Source organism: Physella acuta, unplaced genomic scaffold (assembly GCF_028476545.2).
Source record: "Physella acuta isolate Inbredline_101_S28 unplaced genomic scaffold, ASM2847654v3 ptg000441l, whole genome shotgun sequence".
Taxonomy (NCBI): domain Eukaryota; kingdom Metazoa; phylum Mollusca; class Gastropoda; family Physidae; genus Physella; species Physella acuta.
In genome coordinates, this window is record NW_026731960.1 from 253,098 (window position 1) to 266,380 (window position 13,283).

Sequence of the window (13,283 nt, forward strand, 5' to 3'; positions counted from 1 at the left end):
TGATATGATTCATTTACAACGGGGTCTTCTAAATGAAATCTCTAATCCATGAAGTTCAAAGGTGTGAAGTGTGAAGATGTACTTGGTGAGGTGAAAGGGGAGGGATTCAAAAACATGATGTGGTCTTTATTTATGTTTTATTTGTATGCATAAAAAAGACAAAATGGAAATTATATTTTTTTATTAATGAGAATGGGGTAAATTTTGTCTAACATAGCATGACTTTATTCGTGATCAGAGACTTATCTCAGGGGTAGATTTATCTGATATTATGTAATGATATCACACAGTTGCATGATATCACACAATGATAGCATACAATATTATCATAGAATTATATAATACAGTGAAATAATACACTATTATACAAATGCTATCACACCATGATATCAAACAGTGATATCATACAACGATATCATACAACGATATCACACAATGATATCATTCAACGATATCATACAACGTTATCGTTCAACGATATCATACACGATATTACACAACGATATCATACAACGATATCACACCTATGACGAGACTTAACTGACCTCAGGTTATTCACCAACCTGACAGCACCTGCTGCTAAAAGTTTAACAAAAGATCCCGTCCATGTTTTTATTTAGCTTCCAACCCCAAAACGTTCAGCCTGTTTTGGTAAAGAACGTCAAACATTTTCATCATCACTTGGACAATGTGCATCAATAAGTACATGAATGTGAAGGTCATAACTTATGAACTGTCTCGAATCACGTATCACTAAAAGAAATGTAAAGTAATACAATGAACTTAAGTGATGTTTTTAGCACTAGGGCTTAGTGTGACTTTTTTGTACTGCGTATACATGGGTTCCCAAACTTTTTTTCAAGTGGCGACCCCCTTTTACAAAACTAAGTGAACCGTAACCGCCATAGAATTAAAAAATCGAAATTAGTACGGAGATTAATAAACACCAAAATAAGATTTTCTAGTATAATTTCTATTTACATTATTTTTGACAACTGTTCAAATAAGAGTGTGAAATTGCATGCTATTAACCAGCCTCAAAATTAGCGGTTGAGTTTTTGTTAACGCCAACCCCATGTCATTCTCAACATTTAATTTATTTCTTTGTTTTGTTTTTAATCGGAGAAGTGTTGAGAATTAACTCTCGCAAAGATATGTAGACACAAGAGAAACTAAAACTCGAAAGGCAATCAATTTCACGTTTGGGTATAAATGGTGCGTACTACGCCAAAATTGTGTGAGCAGGTTTTCATGAAACAAGGTACGTGCCGCGGATTAATTCCGTAAGTCCTAGAATGCATCCTGTAATTCTTCGAGAATGCTGGCAACATCAAGGGAAACAGAGAATGTCCAAGCAGTTTCTTCTTCTTTCAGCTCAGGGAAATAACGCCGCAGTTCGTTTTCAAGAGATTCAAGGTGCCCAGAAATCTGTTTCATATTTTTATTTATCTCACAATCAGAGATTCATCTACCTCACTGCAGAGTTTCGTGCACATGGCAATATTTCTAAGATTTATTAGCTTCGCCAAATTTGCAGCTTGATAAAAAATTCCCCGAGATTAGTGATAATATTCGTTTCTTTTCCCTGAAGCTTCAGGTTTAGCCTATTTTGTGTTCGAATATATCTGCTAGGTATGATACGCCTTCTAACCACTTTTAGTTGTTAAAGTATATCAAAAGGTCTTGTTTTTTTGCACTTCCAAGAACAACTTGCTTTCATCTTTTAATTCAAAAACACGATTCACAACATTTCCTTGTGACAGCCAACGAACTTCCTCTTTGATCAAGTCCCTGGCGTTTGCACTAGCTTTATGCCGACGAAAGCACTCCATTTTTTTTTTTTTAATTTTTTTTTTTTTTTTTTTTTTTTTTTTTGTGTTCCGAATAACTCGTCTCAAAACAGCGTTTTAGTTTTGAAGGTTTCATAGACTCATGACTGAGAACAACTTTGCACAATACGCATTATTACTTCTCTATTCCATTACTTCCATTTGTTTGGTTTAGTCTACCAGTTGACGACCTCCAGAAAGCCCTTCGCAACCCTGCTTCGCGACCCACATTTTGGGAACCCATGGTGTAGTAAGCTTACAGTCTACATAGCCTACTTCCCCCCCCCCCACATCATTCACACCTATATGTTGCCGCTTTAGTGATTTAGTTTAGAGCTGTATACTCAAACCTTCATTTGAACTGAAAATCGTTTTTTTTTAACTTGGAGAAAATAGAGGAACAAACTAACTTAAAATACTTGAATGATAATCTCTTTACGTGAAATAGCAAAAACTGATTGAAGCCATTGTTTTTCTCATATTGACTTCGTGCGCGGTGTGAAGATAAGGGGCGCTCAGGTATAAGGACAGCTTTTCACCTTTTCCTAATATATCTGAAATAATTGCGTTGTTTGAAATGGTCAAATATAACAGTAAAAGAAACGAAACAGAACTGCAGTAAAATAATGTAATTCAGGCTATGTATATTTCAGACACGAGCGAGAACCATGTTTTACCGACGTGATACCATCAGTTTCGCACCAAATGTTAATGTGTTTATTAATTCTAACTTCACACGACTGTCGTGTATTATAACAATATTTGTCAGTGTCATATCAGGAACGATAAGTGCAAGTGTCAACCCAACATATCATTTATCACTGCCCAGACTAGCGGGGGAGGGAGTTGGAAGCCGTCCAATTTATTACAGCAACCATGGTAGCCCCCAAAGACAGTATTAACATACAAATGCTAAATAGCGCCCACTACATAATACATCAGTACAGTGGCGTAGCCGAATTTCCTTACTTAAATAAAAAAAAAGGTAGATTCAGTGATGTTAATGCAAATAATAATTGTATCAGTATCTTCATGAATTAAAAACAACTACAGCCACAGTGTACAGGTACCTGTAATTGCTTTTTATTTACTAGGATACTAACACTACATTTTTATAATTGATTTCACTTACATAATAACCTTTTAAGGTGACTACTATCTAATTTCTGTACTTTTAAAGAAATGTTTGCAAGCCGTGGTGTGGCGGGGGTGGGGCTGGGAATTTTAAAGTTAATTGTTGAAAATAATTTTTCGTTTAATAACATACACATTCTATTTGTAATATATTCCGCATGAAATTACTCAAAAAGGCGAGGCCAAAAAAAGTTCTGCCTCAAAACCACGTTACTGTAACACATTTTCTTTATTGAGCTGTACGCCTACGTAGCAGCTCGGTTGTTTCGGTGTGTGTCGGGTATTAGTATTAACATGACGGGAAATGCTACTCTAGTTGACGAAATCAACGAGAAAAAAAAATTGCGATCAGTTATATCCTGGATGTCCTAATTACCATGTCCCCTTTGTTGATGTTTGGCCCACGTGTTATGGCCAAAACGTCACAACAGACAGAAATACGCGGTAGCTCACCCCCTCCCCCACTATCATCCCTACACAAACTTCCTTTTTTACTCAAGGCCAGAAGATTTTCATTCATAATTCCACCCACAACATTGTTCCTAACAAATGTACCGAACGACACAGTTGCCATTGTAATGTTATAAAAATACCTTAAGTTTTCACTCCTGATTTTCAATTTTATAGCAAAAACTAACACCGAAATTGAACGAAAAGTAGAGCTGTCTATTCATAGGTAGGTTACTACATGTTTTGTATTTTATGGTAGATCATAAAGTATAATTAATAGCGATAAACAAAATTAACAAAATACAATACATTTTTGTTGAAAGGTATTACCCTGATTTATTTAAACTCGGCAAAATAGTGACTTGACTCAGTATTTCAAAGTTTGATAACCTCCACACACGTTTAGACTGAAAAAGTAATCAGACGTCTACGTGACCAATCTGACCAGTTAACGATTTCCCATGTCAAATTGTCACTACAAAATGTCACAACAAATGTCACAACATTATCTATATATGGATAAGTTATAGGACACCATTTAAATAAAAAAATAACTTCCATTTGGCCTAAAAAATTAAAGTCTATTTGATTTGAAGATAAAGTGAGTGACCCGTTTCTCACACCCAGTGTTTCTTCCAGAATTTTTTCTTCGGGGGGGGGGGGGGGGGGGGTGGCAAGCACTTGAAATTTTCGAGGGGGGGGGGGGCGGACACTGTTAAAAGTATATATTTTCTATATAAATTACATTTCACTCGGGGGGAGGGCGGTAGACTTTCTTGCCTGGAAGAAACTCTGCTCATACCCATATGTTGACTTGTGACCTGTTGTGGACAGGCCCGCCGGTCTACCGGGAAAAATCCCACTGGGTCCCAAGATTTAAAACAAGTTAATAAAAAGTCTAGTGACAATTTAAGCGCAATTTCCTTAATTAATTTTTTGTGACCGAACGAAAGGATATTTTTTAAAACTTTCTTCGGCAATATTGTTCTAAATTATGGCAGGAATCGATTGGTAAATGTTTCAAGTCGCTAAGTGGTCTGGTTGCCGAGCTATGGGCCAAAAACTGCATTTTTTCCGAGGTTTTTTTTGGCTTTTCCGGGAAATCCAGGAAGGAATTCCGGGAATTATTTTGGCCCACAATCATCCTCGGAACTTGCTTAACATATTTGCTTTTGGAACTAGTCCTCGATAGTGCTTCGTTGAGGAGGAGATACGACTTAAAGCTGCGCACATCCATCCATCCAGAAATAACGAGTTAATAATCGCAATTGTCCAGTATGGAAATTGCGCTAAAAGAAACGGTGGGTTACCCATGAACGATGCTGTACTACGCCTATTAGTGCTTTGATTTCTTTTTTTTTTTTTAATAATCTGTCGCTTAAATTTCCATCAAGCTGAAGATTGGCTTTGCTGGGGGTAAAATACACAAATAAATTTTAATCAAGATTTGGGGGACCCTTTTAAAATTTCCCGGGCCCCTTAGACACAGCCAGTCCACCCCTGCTTATGTCGGGTCTTTGCCTTGAGGATTAAATTAAAAGAAAAACGATAAAAGCAAATTAGGTGCTAATACACAGCTAAAGAGGGGTCGTGCGTAACTAATGTCTCGCTGTATTCGCTGACTATAGCACGACCCGTCGTTATATGTCGTACAAAAGAGCAAGCGCCTACCATCAATAAAATACATCACAACTCCCCTCCCCCTCCACACACACCCAAACACCCTTTAAATGTTAATCATTCTATCGTTAGTTCACATATTTTCAAACGTTTAAATTCCCCGCCACTCTTTGTGTATGTGGCCTTGTATGATGTTCTGATCAATGTCACATTGAAAACGTGATTTGACCGCTAAGACTAAGAATATAGTTGTTTTATTTTTAAACTACAACTATTTATTTTACAAGTCTCAAGTCCACCCAGCTCTGATAGATACCTCACGTTAGGGAAAGTACAGGTGGCGGGGCAAGGTGCTGACTACATTATCCCTTCATATGCCGAGGTCAGGAAATGTCTGAACTTTACTTCATTTACTTAACTTCCTTATTATTAAAACACAAAAATAAAGCAAAAGCTGATTCATCATACACTTGGGTGTTGTTTTTATTGAGCAAAAATGTAACAGAGATAACAATATGCGTAAACAGTAATGTAGCTTAGCTAATGTTAACAGGGAATTGCCTGGTCAATTTCTTTAAAATAAAAACTCTAGAAGATCCTTTCAGATTGTTTTCAACTATTGAAAATATCACATAAAATTAAGCCAGGCAATTTTTCTTTTTAAAAATAAACATTTCCATCATTTTAAGCAAAAAAAAGTAATTAAAACTTGAATGACAAAGAATAATTTTTTAAGATGAGCCATCATATTATATTAAATAAATTTTAGAAATAAAAATGTCAAGTTCATGAGTAAGGTAGCTGACACAACACTCAAATATGATTTATAATAATGTAACACATACTAAGACTAGGCATATGACTAGAAATATATCTGGCTAATTAAAACGTACGCATTTAACTCTCCGGATCACAAATAACGCTAATATTAATAATTTTTATAGCTTAAACAATCCGAATTGTTGATTCTAAGAATTTAAAAAATTTGGCACTTTAACACGCTCGTTTTCAGCGAGACATATGCTTTAGACAAGCTATAAAGTTATAACGACAAAATATATGTTTATTCAAGTAATGCTTATTAATAGATAGAAGTCACATATAATTAATTATAAATAATATAATTTTAACAAACATTGTTTCTGTTTAAGTAAATTATTTTTCGCAGCCAAAGTGAATTCGATAGCTAGGTTATCAAATTTAAAAAAACACTCGTTATGTACCACAGGCGGATCACGGTTTATAATTTTTAAATGCATAACTTGGAAAACAATGTCAAAATAACTTTTTTTTCCATATTTATCGGTTGCTTGGATGATTTGTCTTAATTTTTTAAGGTGCAATTAACAATTAACACGACTCCTGTGGGTTTATTATATTCTTACAATCCTAAGGAGATAACGTCTTTAAATATATTTTTAAAAAAAACAATGTTATTAAAATAAAAATACAATATTAATTATGAATATTCAAATAACATTTTATTAAAATTATAATAATAATCAAGCACAGGCAACACAAGCAATAAATTAACTGAAAGCAGAACACACAACACACACTAAAATGTGCATTACATTTTATCTTTCACATTTTTTACTAGGTAATAGGTGCATAAAAAACATGAAAATAAATTATTTCTAAGATTTTTTTCTTTTTTAACTATTCAAGTTTTGGGGATGCAATATTTTGTTAAGTGGTTTTTAATAAATAATTGACTAGTATCCGAGCAAAAATATTTAAATCAACTTTTTTAAAAAAAATGTCATATCTAAATATTTTTGCAATATTTAAACAATCCGATATATTTGTAAACTTCAAAGTTTTAGCTAATTATGTCTAAATAAAAGTAACTAACTCGGTTTTTGAAATCCCACTTTTCAGTCAGTAGATTTTTGTTAAATATTTTTTTAAAGTAGTTAGTCGTTTTTTTTTTTCAACAACTTTTTATTTCGTCAAGTCCTTACACGTGGACATATAGGACTACATACAGCCACATTTTTCAACAATGACTTTGGGTAGAATCTTCCGGACGATGTATCCGTTCTCTGTGGCCAGGATGAAGGAGTCCTTCAGGACCAGTGGCACGCAGCAGGGCTTGAGCTGCTCCCTCAGGCTCGCGTCGGTCGTGTGCACCCAGCGGATCCGCTGCTTGATGGTCGTGTGGTTGTACGTGAACTGATCCACCCCTGGAATATAGCAACAGTCGTTATGACAACGTTTGGGACAAGCCAACAGGTTACGACAACTTTTGGGACAAGCCAACAGGTTACGACAACTTTTAAGACAAGCCAACAAGGGTTACGACAACTTTTGGGGGAAAATGAATTGTTAAAAACTCTGATAAAAGCGATGCTGGAACGAAATTTTGTGCGATTACAAAAATGAAATATACAAAGACCATTAAAAGCAGAATTATAAAAATGGAAGACTATCGTAGCTAGGTAATCTCGAAGCAATGAGATATCACAATAATGTGAAAGTGGTGTATAACAGAGTAACACGACAAAAAAATGGATGGATGATGCTGACAGATACCTATGGCAGCTTGGGGTCTACACATAAAAGTAGACGACAACAGACAAGTCAGGGTGGAAGATGGTGGTGAAGCGAGCCAAAACTCAGCACATAGTTAACCTTCTCCTGAACACATCTATTCCTAATTAACTAGCTAACTTGACACTGTCTAGGTACATTTGTAAAATGTTTATACAACACAGTTATACCTGCAATGAACCTAACATTGAATTTACATTTTTGCATACTTACCATCGCAATATCCATAACAAAATCCAACAGACATATTTCTTGGCTGGAGTATATTGTGGATGTTGATGGCGTTGAAATTGGCCACTAGGGGTCGCTTACAGCACTCGGTGCGAGGATCACATGAAGCTGATCTCTTCTCACGAATTGATTTGCCAGAGTTTGAGTATTTGATGACGATTATTGGCTTGTAGCCGTGCTGGTGAAGAGAAAGGTTGACGCTGTTTATAAAGTTTTAAAGTTTTGCTGCGATGTTTGGTTTGTTTCGGTTGATAGTTGTATGATTATTTGTAAAAAAAAATTAAATGCGGTTAATTTTTAAAATTTTGTTTCCGTTAATAATTTTTGAATTACAAATATACTGCTGTCTTAGTTGATTTCGATTAATCGTTTTTAAATTTCAAATTTGGTTTAATTAGGATGGACTTTGTAAATTTGGTAAATCATACCGTCGTACCTTACTTAGCACTAGTCCACACCTCCCCTAAAACTAATCCACACCTCCCCTAACACTAATCCACACCTTCCCTAGCACTAATCCACACGTTCCCTAGCACTAATCCACACCTTCCCTAGCACTAATCCACACCTCCCCTAACACTAATCCACACGTTACCTAGCACTAATCCACACCTCCCCTAACACTAATCCACTCCTTCCCTAGCACTAATCCACACGTTACCTAGCACTAATCCACACCTTCCCTAGCACTAATCCACACGTTACCTAGCACTAATCCACACCTTCCCTAGCACTAATCCACACGTTACCTAGCACTAATCCACACCTCCCCTAACACTAATCCACTCCTTCCCTAGCACTAATCCACACGTTACCTAGCACTAATCCACACGTTCCCTAGCACTACTCAGCACACTCAGTTTGGCGCGCCTCCTCTACAAAAAGCGTGTACACAGAAGTGAAGATGTATGAAGACTGACCTTAGCGCCATAGAGGGCCTTGTATGTTTGGCTGGAGCAAGTCTTGCACCTGATGGCCAGGATGCTGGAGTCGACCCGCTTGTGCACCCACCTCTGTACGGCCTTGCTGATGTCGATTCGAACCCAGCTCTCCTTGACGAAGGTGTCGTTACGTGCGATCTGGCTTGTCGTCAACAGTCGACCACTACAAGAGATTTACAGAGATTTATAATTCCAGCAGTGCAATGGCGTAGGCAGGATTGTGTTTTAGATTTATTTCGTGGAGCCACCCCACCCCCCGGGATTATCAGGCAGTATTGTGGTGGCGTACAGCTAGCACATACTTAATGTCCACTCAGGCTTTAGAGTGTGCTGTGAAGATCAGAGGTGTAATTCCGTCACAGGCACCCTGCCCTGACCTTCACACAGGTCTGGCTAAGGTCTGGTTTTACTGGTCTAGTTAGGACTAAAACGATACTGTTGTGGAAAAAAAGTTCCCTTTTCGAACCTGACGGTCCATGGGGCAAGTGAAGTACGAGTCCAAATGTTTTTGTGACCACGGCGTATGAAGAGATAGTGTGGTCAGCGCTATGTCCAGCCGCCTTTATTTAACCTAACGTGAGTTAGGCACCCATTAGAGCTGGGTGGACTCAGGAACGTTTTAATAATTTGAACCCGGTTTTGGAAATAGATAGGATCGAAATTCTCGGATTCGCCAGTTTGTCAGTTCTATAAGAAAGAGTATATACAGAATGCATTCACAACGTAAATTGCTGATCCGTCATGAATGGAAAAAAATGTAACACCGACCGGAATTCGTGACACTGTTTTGGTTAGCTTATTCCCGTCCCCTCTCCAACTTCTCTCTGTTTATAATAAATAAAACCCCTGTGTTTTTAAAAAAAATTAGAGGGGGTGGGGAGGGAAGGGGGTGTTTATTTTCCCGTTACCTTTTGGTTTGCTCCAACTCATAGATGAGAAAATGGTGCAAGCCGTTGTCTCTTATGTCACGTGTTTTGAAGAACCACAGCTGGGCAGACGCGATGCCGGCCTTGACCTTTCGCTTCAAATTGAATTTGTAACAGCCAGTGGTTTGATTGGATAGTTTGGCTATGATGCAGTTTGGCGCCACTGTGGGAAAAATAACATATTGTAAAACATATCGGCCTTGTAAAAAAAAAAAACGTTTTTTTTTTTTTAAGTTTCAACATCTATTTTCCAACTGTTTTAAATATTTATTTAAAATTGCGACGAGGAAGAAATATTTTTTTAAAGACGCCCAACATTGCCTTGGTCTAAGCGTACCCTAATGTTTTTTCCTGATTTAAAAAAAAAATGGCAGGAATGTCTTGTAGTTAAGACACAGTTAAGTTTATTTACAGGCATTGAAGCTAGCAGATGTGGATGTTGTGCTATTGGCACCAGGAGAGCGGGCGTTTTACACCTGGTGCTAATGATCGCACCTGGGCTGGGGGGGGGGGGGGGGTAAACCACAGTGGTTGTATCTCAATCAGTGGTTCTCACACGTTTTCTTCATCACGAACCATATCGCTTCCCTAGAGTATACAGACGGGTAAAGAGTTTAAACAGCATAGGCCCTACAGTTTAGTCAAATGACGGGGGGAGGGGGTGGACCGCACGGGTCATACACAACCTTGTGACGCCAGTGACACATATATAGTGACTCTAAGGTCATCAAGTGTTGGGCGTCATCAAATATTTTTTTAATGGAAGAATCAATGTTCAGGCATAATCAAATAGAAGACATTATGCTCATGTTAAACAGCGAATATATATATATATATATATATATATATATATATATATATATATATATATATATATATATATATATATATATATATAGCTGTCCACAATTTCAGCAATTTTTAAAACATTTATTGTGTTTAAAATAGGGACTCTTTAATTTAACTCAACATTTATACAGCTGATATTTAACCTGGAGTTGTTATTGCTTTTAATTGTTACATTACTTAACATTTTTCTAGAAAAAAAAGTTTAATATTGGACATAATTCTATTTAGTAATCTTATTTATTTATTTCCTAAATAGGTGTGTTTTTCGTTAAGCTTTTAACGATTTGTCATACAAATATGATGCAAGAAAAAGATCATAAAATAATTTTTTTCTGCCCTTGGGATTTTAACCGCCTCACCCCACCCTTTATCACACAATAAACCCGCGCCTGCACCCCTACCCACTGATAAGGACATGAAACCACATGACTTCCCGCATATTTTTCCTTTGTGTCTAGATGTGTTTTTAACATTCACTGGCTGAAACAACACACAAGAACATAACATAAAATAATGTTGTTACGATCAAACGAAACAAAGATGAGCAAGAGTTTACAAAGTTAACTCACGATCTTCGCCTGTGAGGATGATCTCCTGGTCCCGGGCGTAGAACTCGTCCTTCTCCTCCTGCCATGTGTTGTCCTTGTACGTCTGCTCGGCCACCACTTCCGGAAGCTTCAGCAGCGTCTCGTCTGCCGCCCCCACCTCGTCAGACGTGCTCATCGACTCCCACCTCAACTTCTGCATCAAGGTCTCAGCGAACATGTTCAGCCGCAGCTCTTTGACCTCGTCTTCCGTCATCTTGGCTGGGGCACAGTTCGGGCAGTCCTCTTCACCTTCCGGTTCTTCAAGGCCGTTGTCCGACTCATAAGGCAGTGTCGGTTTTTTGTCCCAAATATCGGATTCGCCGCTTAGAGCTGGTTCTTCTGTGATTAGGGTGGAGTTTTCTTTGATTGACGTGTTCATTGACTCGATTGTGTGGTGATTTTCAGTTTTGACAATGAAGGGGGTGTTCTCTTGATTCAAGATGGCGCCTTGTTTATTCCCCATCTCTGTACTCGTCATCATGTCGTTGGTGTTGGACGTTTGGTGGATTCCCGTCACGGTATCCATGGTAACAGCTTGTTCAGGTGTCGCCTGGCTTTCGTTTGAGAACGTGTTTACAACTGGTATGACGTCAAGAACAAACCCGGATTTAGGCTTGTCGTTTAGGTTCTGGGGTTGGGTGGGGGTTGGGTTTTTCACCAACCATGGCGGTCTGTTGAGGCGTTTTGGGCTGTCCATATGAGAATCTGCCAACATTTTTTCTTCCTCTTTCGACACCGTGTCGTCACGTGGAGTGGCGGATGTGACGTCAGAGGCAGGCGTGGCCTGGACGAATGGCGTGCTGTGGGTCTTCCTCTTGGCCTGGGTTTTAAGGCCATGTGGGTCAACATCTGTGAGTTGGGACGTGGCCCGCAGTGTCAAGAGAGCCAGGCACAACAATGTAGCGTGGCTTAGAGCTACACAAGAAACCATTGTCCAAATTGTTGCTTTCTCCTGGAAACAGTTTAAAAAAAATATTTCTAAATTAGATTTGTAATCCAAATTTGCTAACAACATAGTATTCGTGGGTTGTGCTTTGTGATTACCATAGCAACAGAAAAACAATTAATGAATGTCTTTAAAAAAGAAATCAAAATAATTTGTTGGCTGCTTATAAAAAAAAGTTATTTAAAAACAAACTAATTAGAAGTTAACAAGAGTTAAAAATGTTTTTGCTATTAGCCAGGGTGAAAATAAAATCTTTGTAATTAACAGGTATTTAAAAACAAAAAAATTATTGCAATTAGCGAGAGTTTAAAAAAGCATTATTGGTAATTGGCTAGTTTTTTAAACTATGTCTAATTAGCCAGTATTAAAACGCATGTTTTTGTAATTAGAAAGTATTAAATAATTGTGTTTAACTAGTGTCAAAAATGTATTTCTAGCTGGTCCTAAAGTAGACAGGTCATGGGAAAAGCAGGTTCAGAAAGGTCACGAAAACGATTATAAATTAAACGCTGGAATTCGCGCATATCTTCTCCAACATGCAGTAACGTAATACGATCAAATCTCTTCAAGGACGAGAAAGCGCGTTGTAAAAAGCAGCCCAAGATGATAAAAAATGATTCAACAATTTAGACATGTAAAGGCTGCTCGGAGTGAATGGGAAGCGGGTCGCGTCTGCTGAATTAGGACAAGGTCTGGGATCCTGTTTTGTCAGAATGTGCACATTTGCTTAGACTTTTTGTTGTTAAATTTTCTAAATTTAATATAGTTTTTCTAGGTCAAATTAAAATTAATTATCCATCAAAGCTGAATTTTTAAGTTAATTTTCTTGTATTAAAAATGTGTTTCAAAAAACTATTTGCAAATTATTTTTTTTTTACATTTCAATTTTATCTTTGCAATTAAGTATATGCCTACTTTTTAGTTAATTAAAAAAAAACTTACTTTTACTGATGAGTCTAATGAAGTTTCAGCAAGCAAATTGTAAGATAATCCTTATTGAAGGCGATGCTTTAAAAATTCAGAATCGGTTACAGAAAACCGAAGGCGAAATGTCCACCACGTTGAAGATCTCCAATTCAAACTTGGGCTTTCATTCATGCAGGGTCGCGAGTCAATGGAAACCTTGGGTTGCTAGGCGGTTTTATAGTCAAACACGATCCCGTTGGGTCATGGTTAAAACAGGGGCTGCAACTCGCAATCATGCACCACATGCTGTG

General features: G+C 37.4%; 1 protein-coding gene across 1 annotated transcript; it reads right to left on the reverse strand.

Annotated features, from left to right (window-relative positions):
- Window positions 1-6,002: 6,002 nt before the first annotated feature.
- On the reverse strand, window positions 6,003-13,280 carry LOC131943102 (growth/differentiation factor 8). Its single transcript, XM_059303126.1, has 6 exons — window positions 13,009-13,280; window positions 11,103-12,072; window positions 9,667-9,847; window positions 8,738-8,921; window positions 7,800-7,995; window positions 6,003-7,219 (listed from the first exon to the last, which is right to left on the reverse strand). Exons 2-6 carry the CDS (start codon window positions 12,049-12,051, stop codon window positions 7,014-7,016), a joined length of 1,716 nt encoding a protein of 571 aa, XP_059159109.1. The 5' UTR covers window positions 12,052-12,072; window positions 13,009-13,280; the 3' UTR covers window positions 6,003-7,013.
- Window positions 13,281-13,283: the final 3 nt, after the last annotated feature.

Coding starts and splice junctions, on each gene's coding strand:
- LOC131943102 (XM_059303126.1), bottom strand. CDS start 12,051: ATGGTTTCTTGTGTAGCTCTAAGCCACGCTACATTGTTGTGCCTGGCT. Junction 7,996..8,737: donor AGGCCCTCTATGGCGCTAAG/GTCAGTCTTCAT, acceptor TCTCTTCACCAG/CACGGCTACAAGCCAATAAT. Junction 7,220..7,799: donor TTGTTATGGATATTGCGATG/GTAAGTATGCAA, acceptor GCTATATTCCAG/GGGTGGATCAGTTCACGTAC.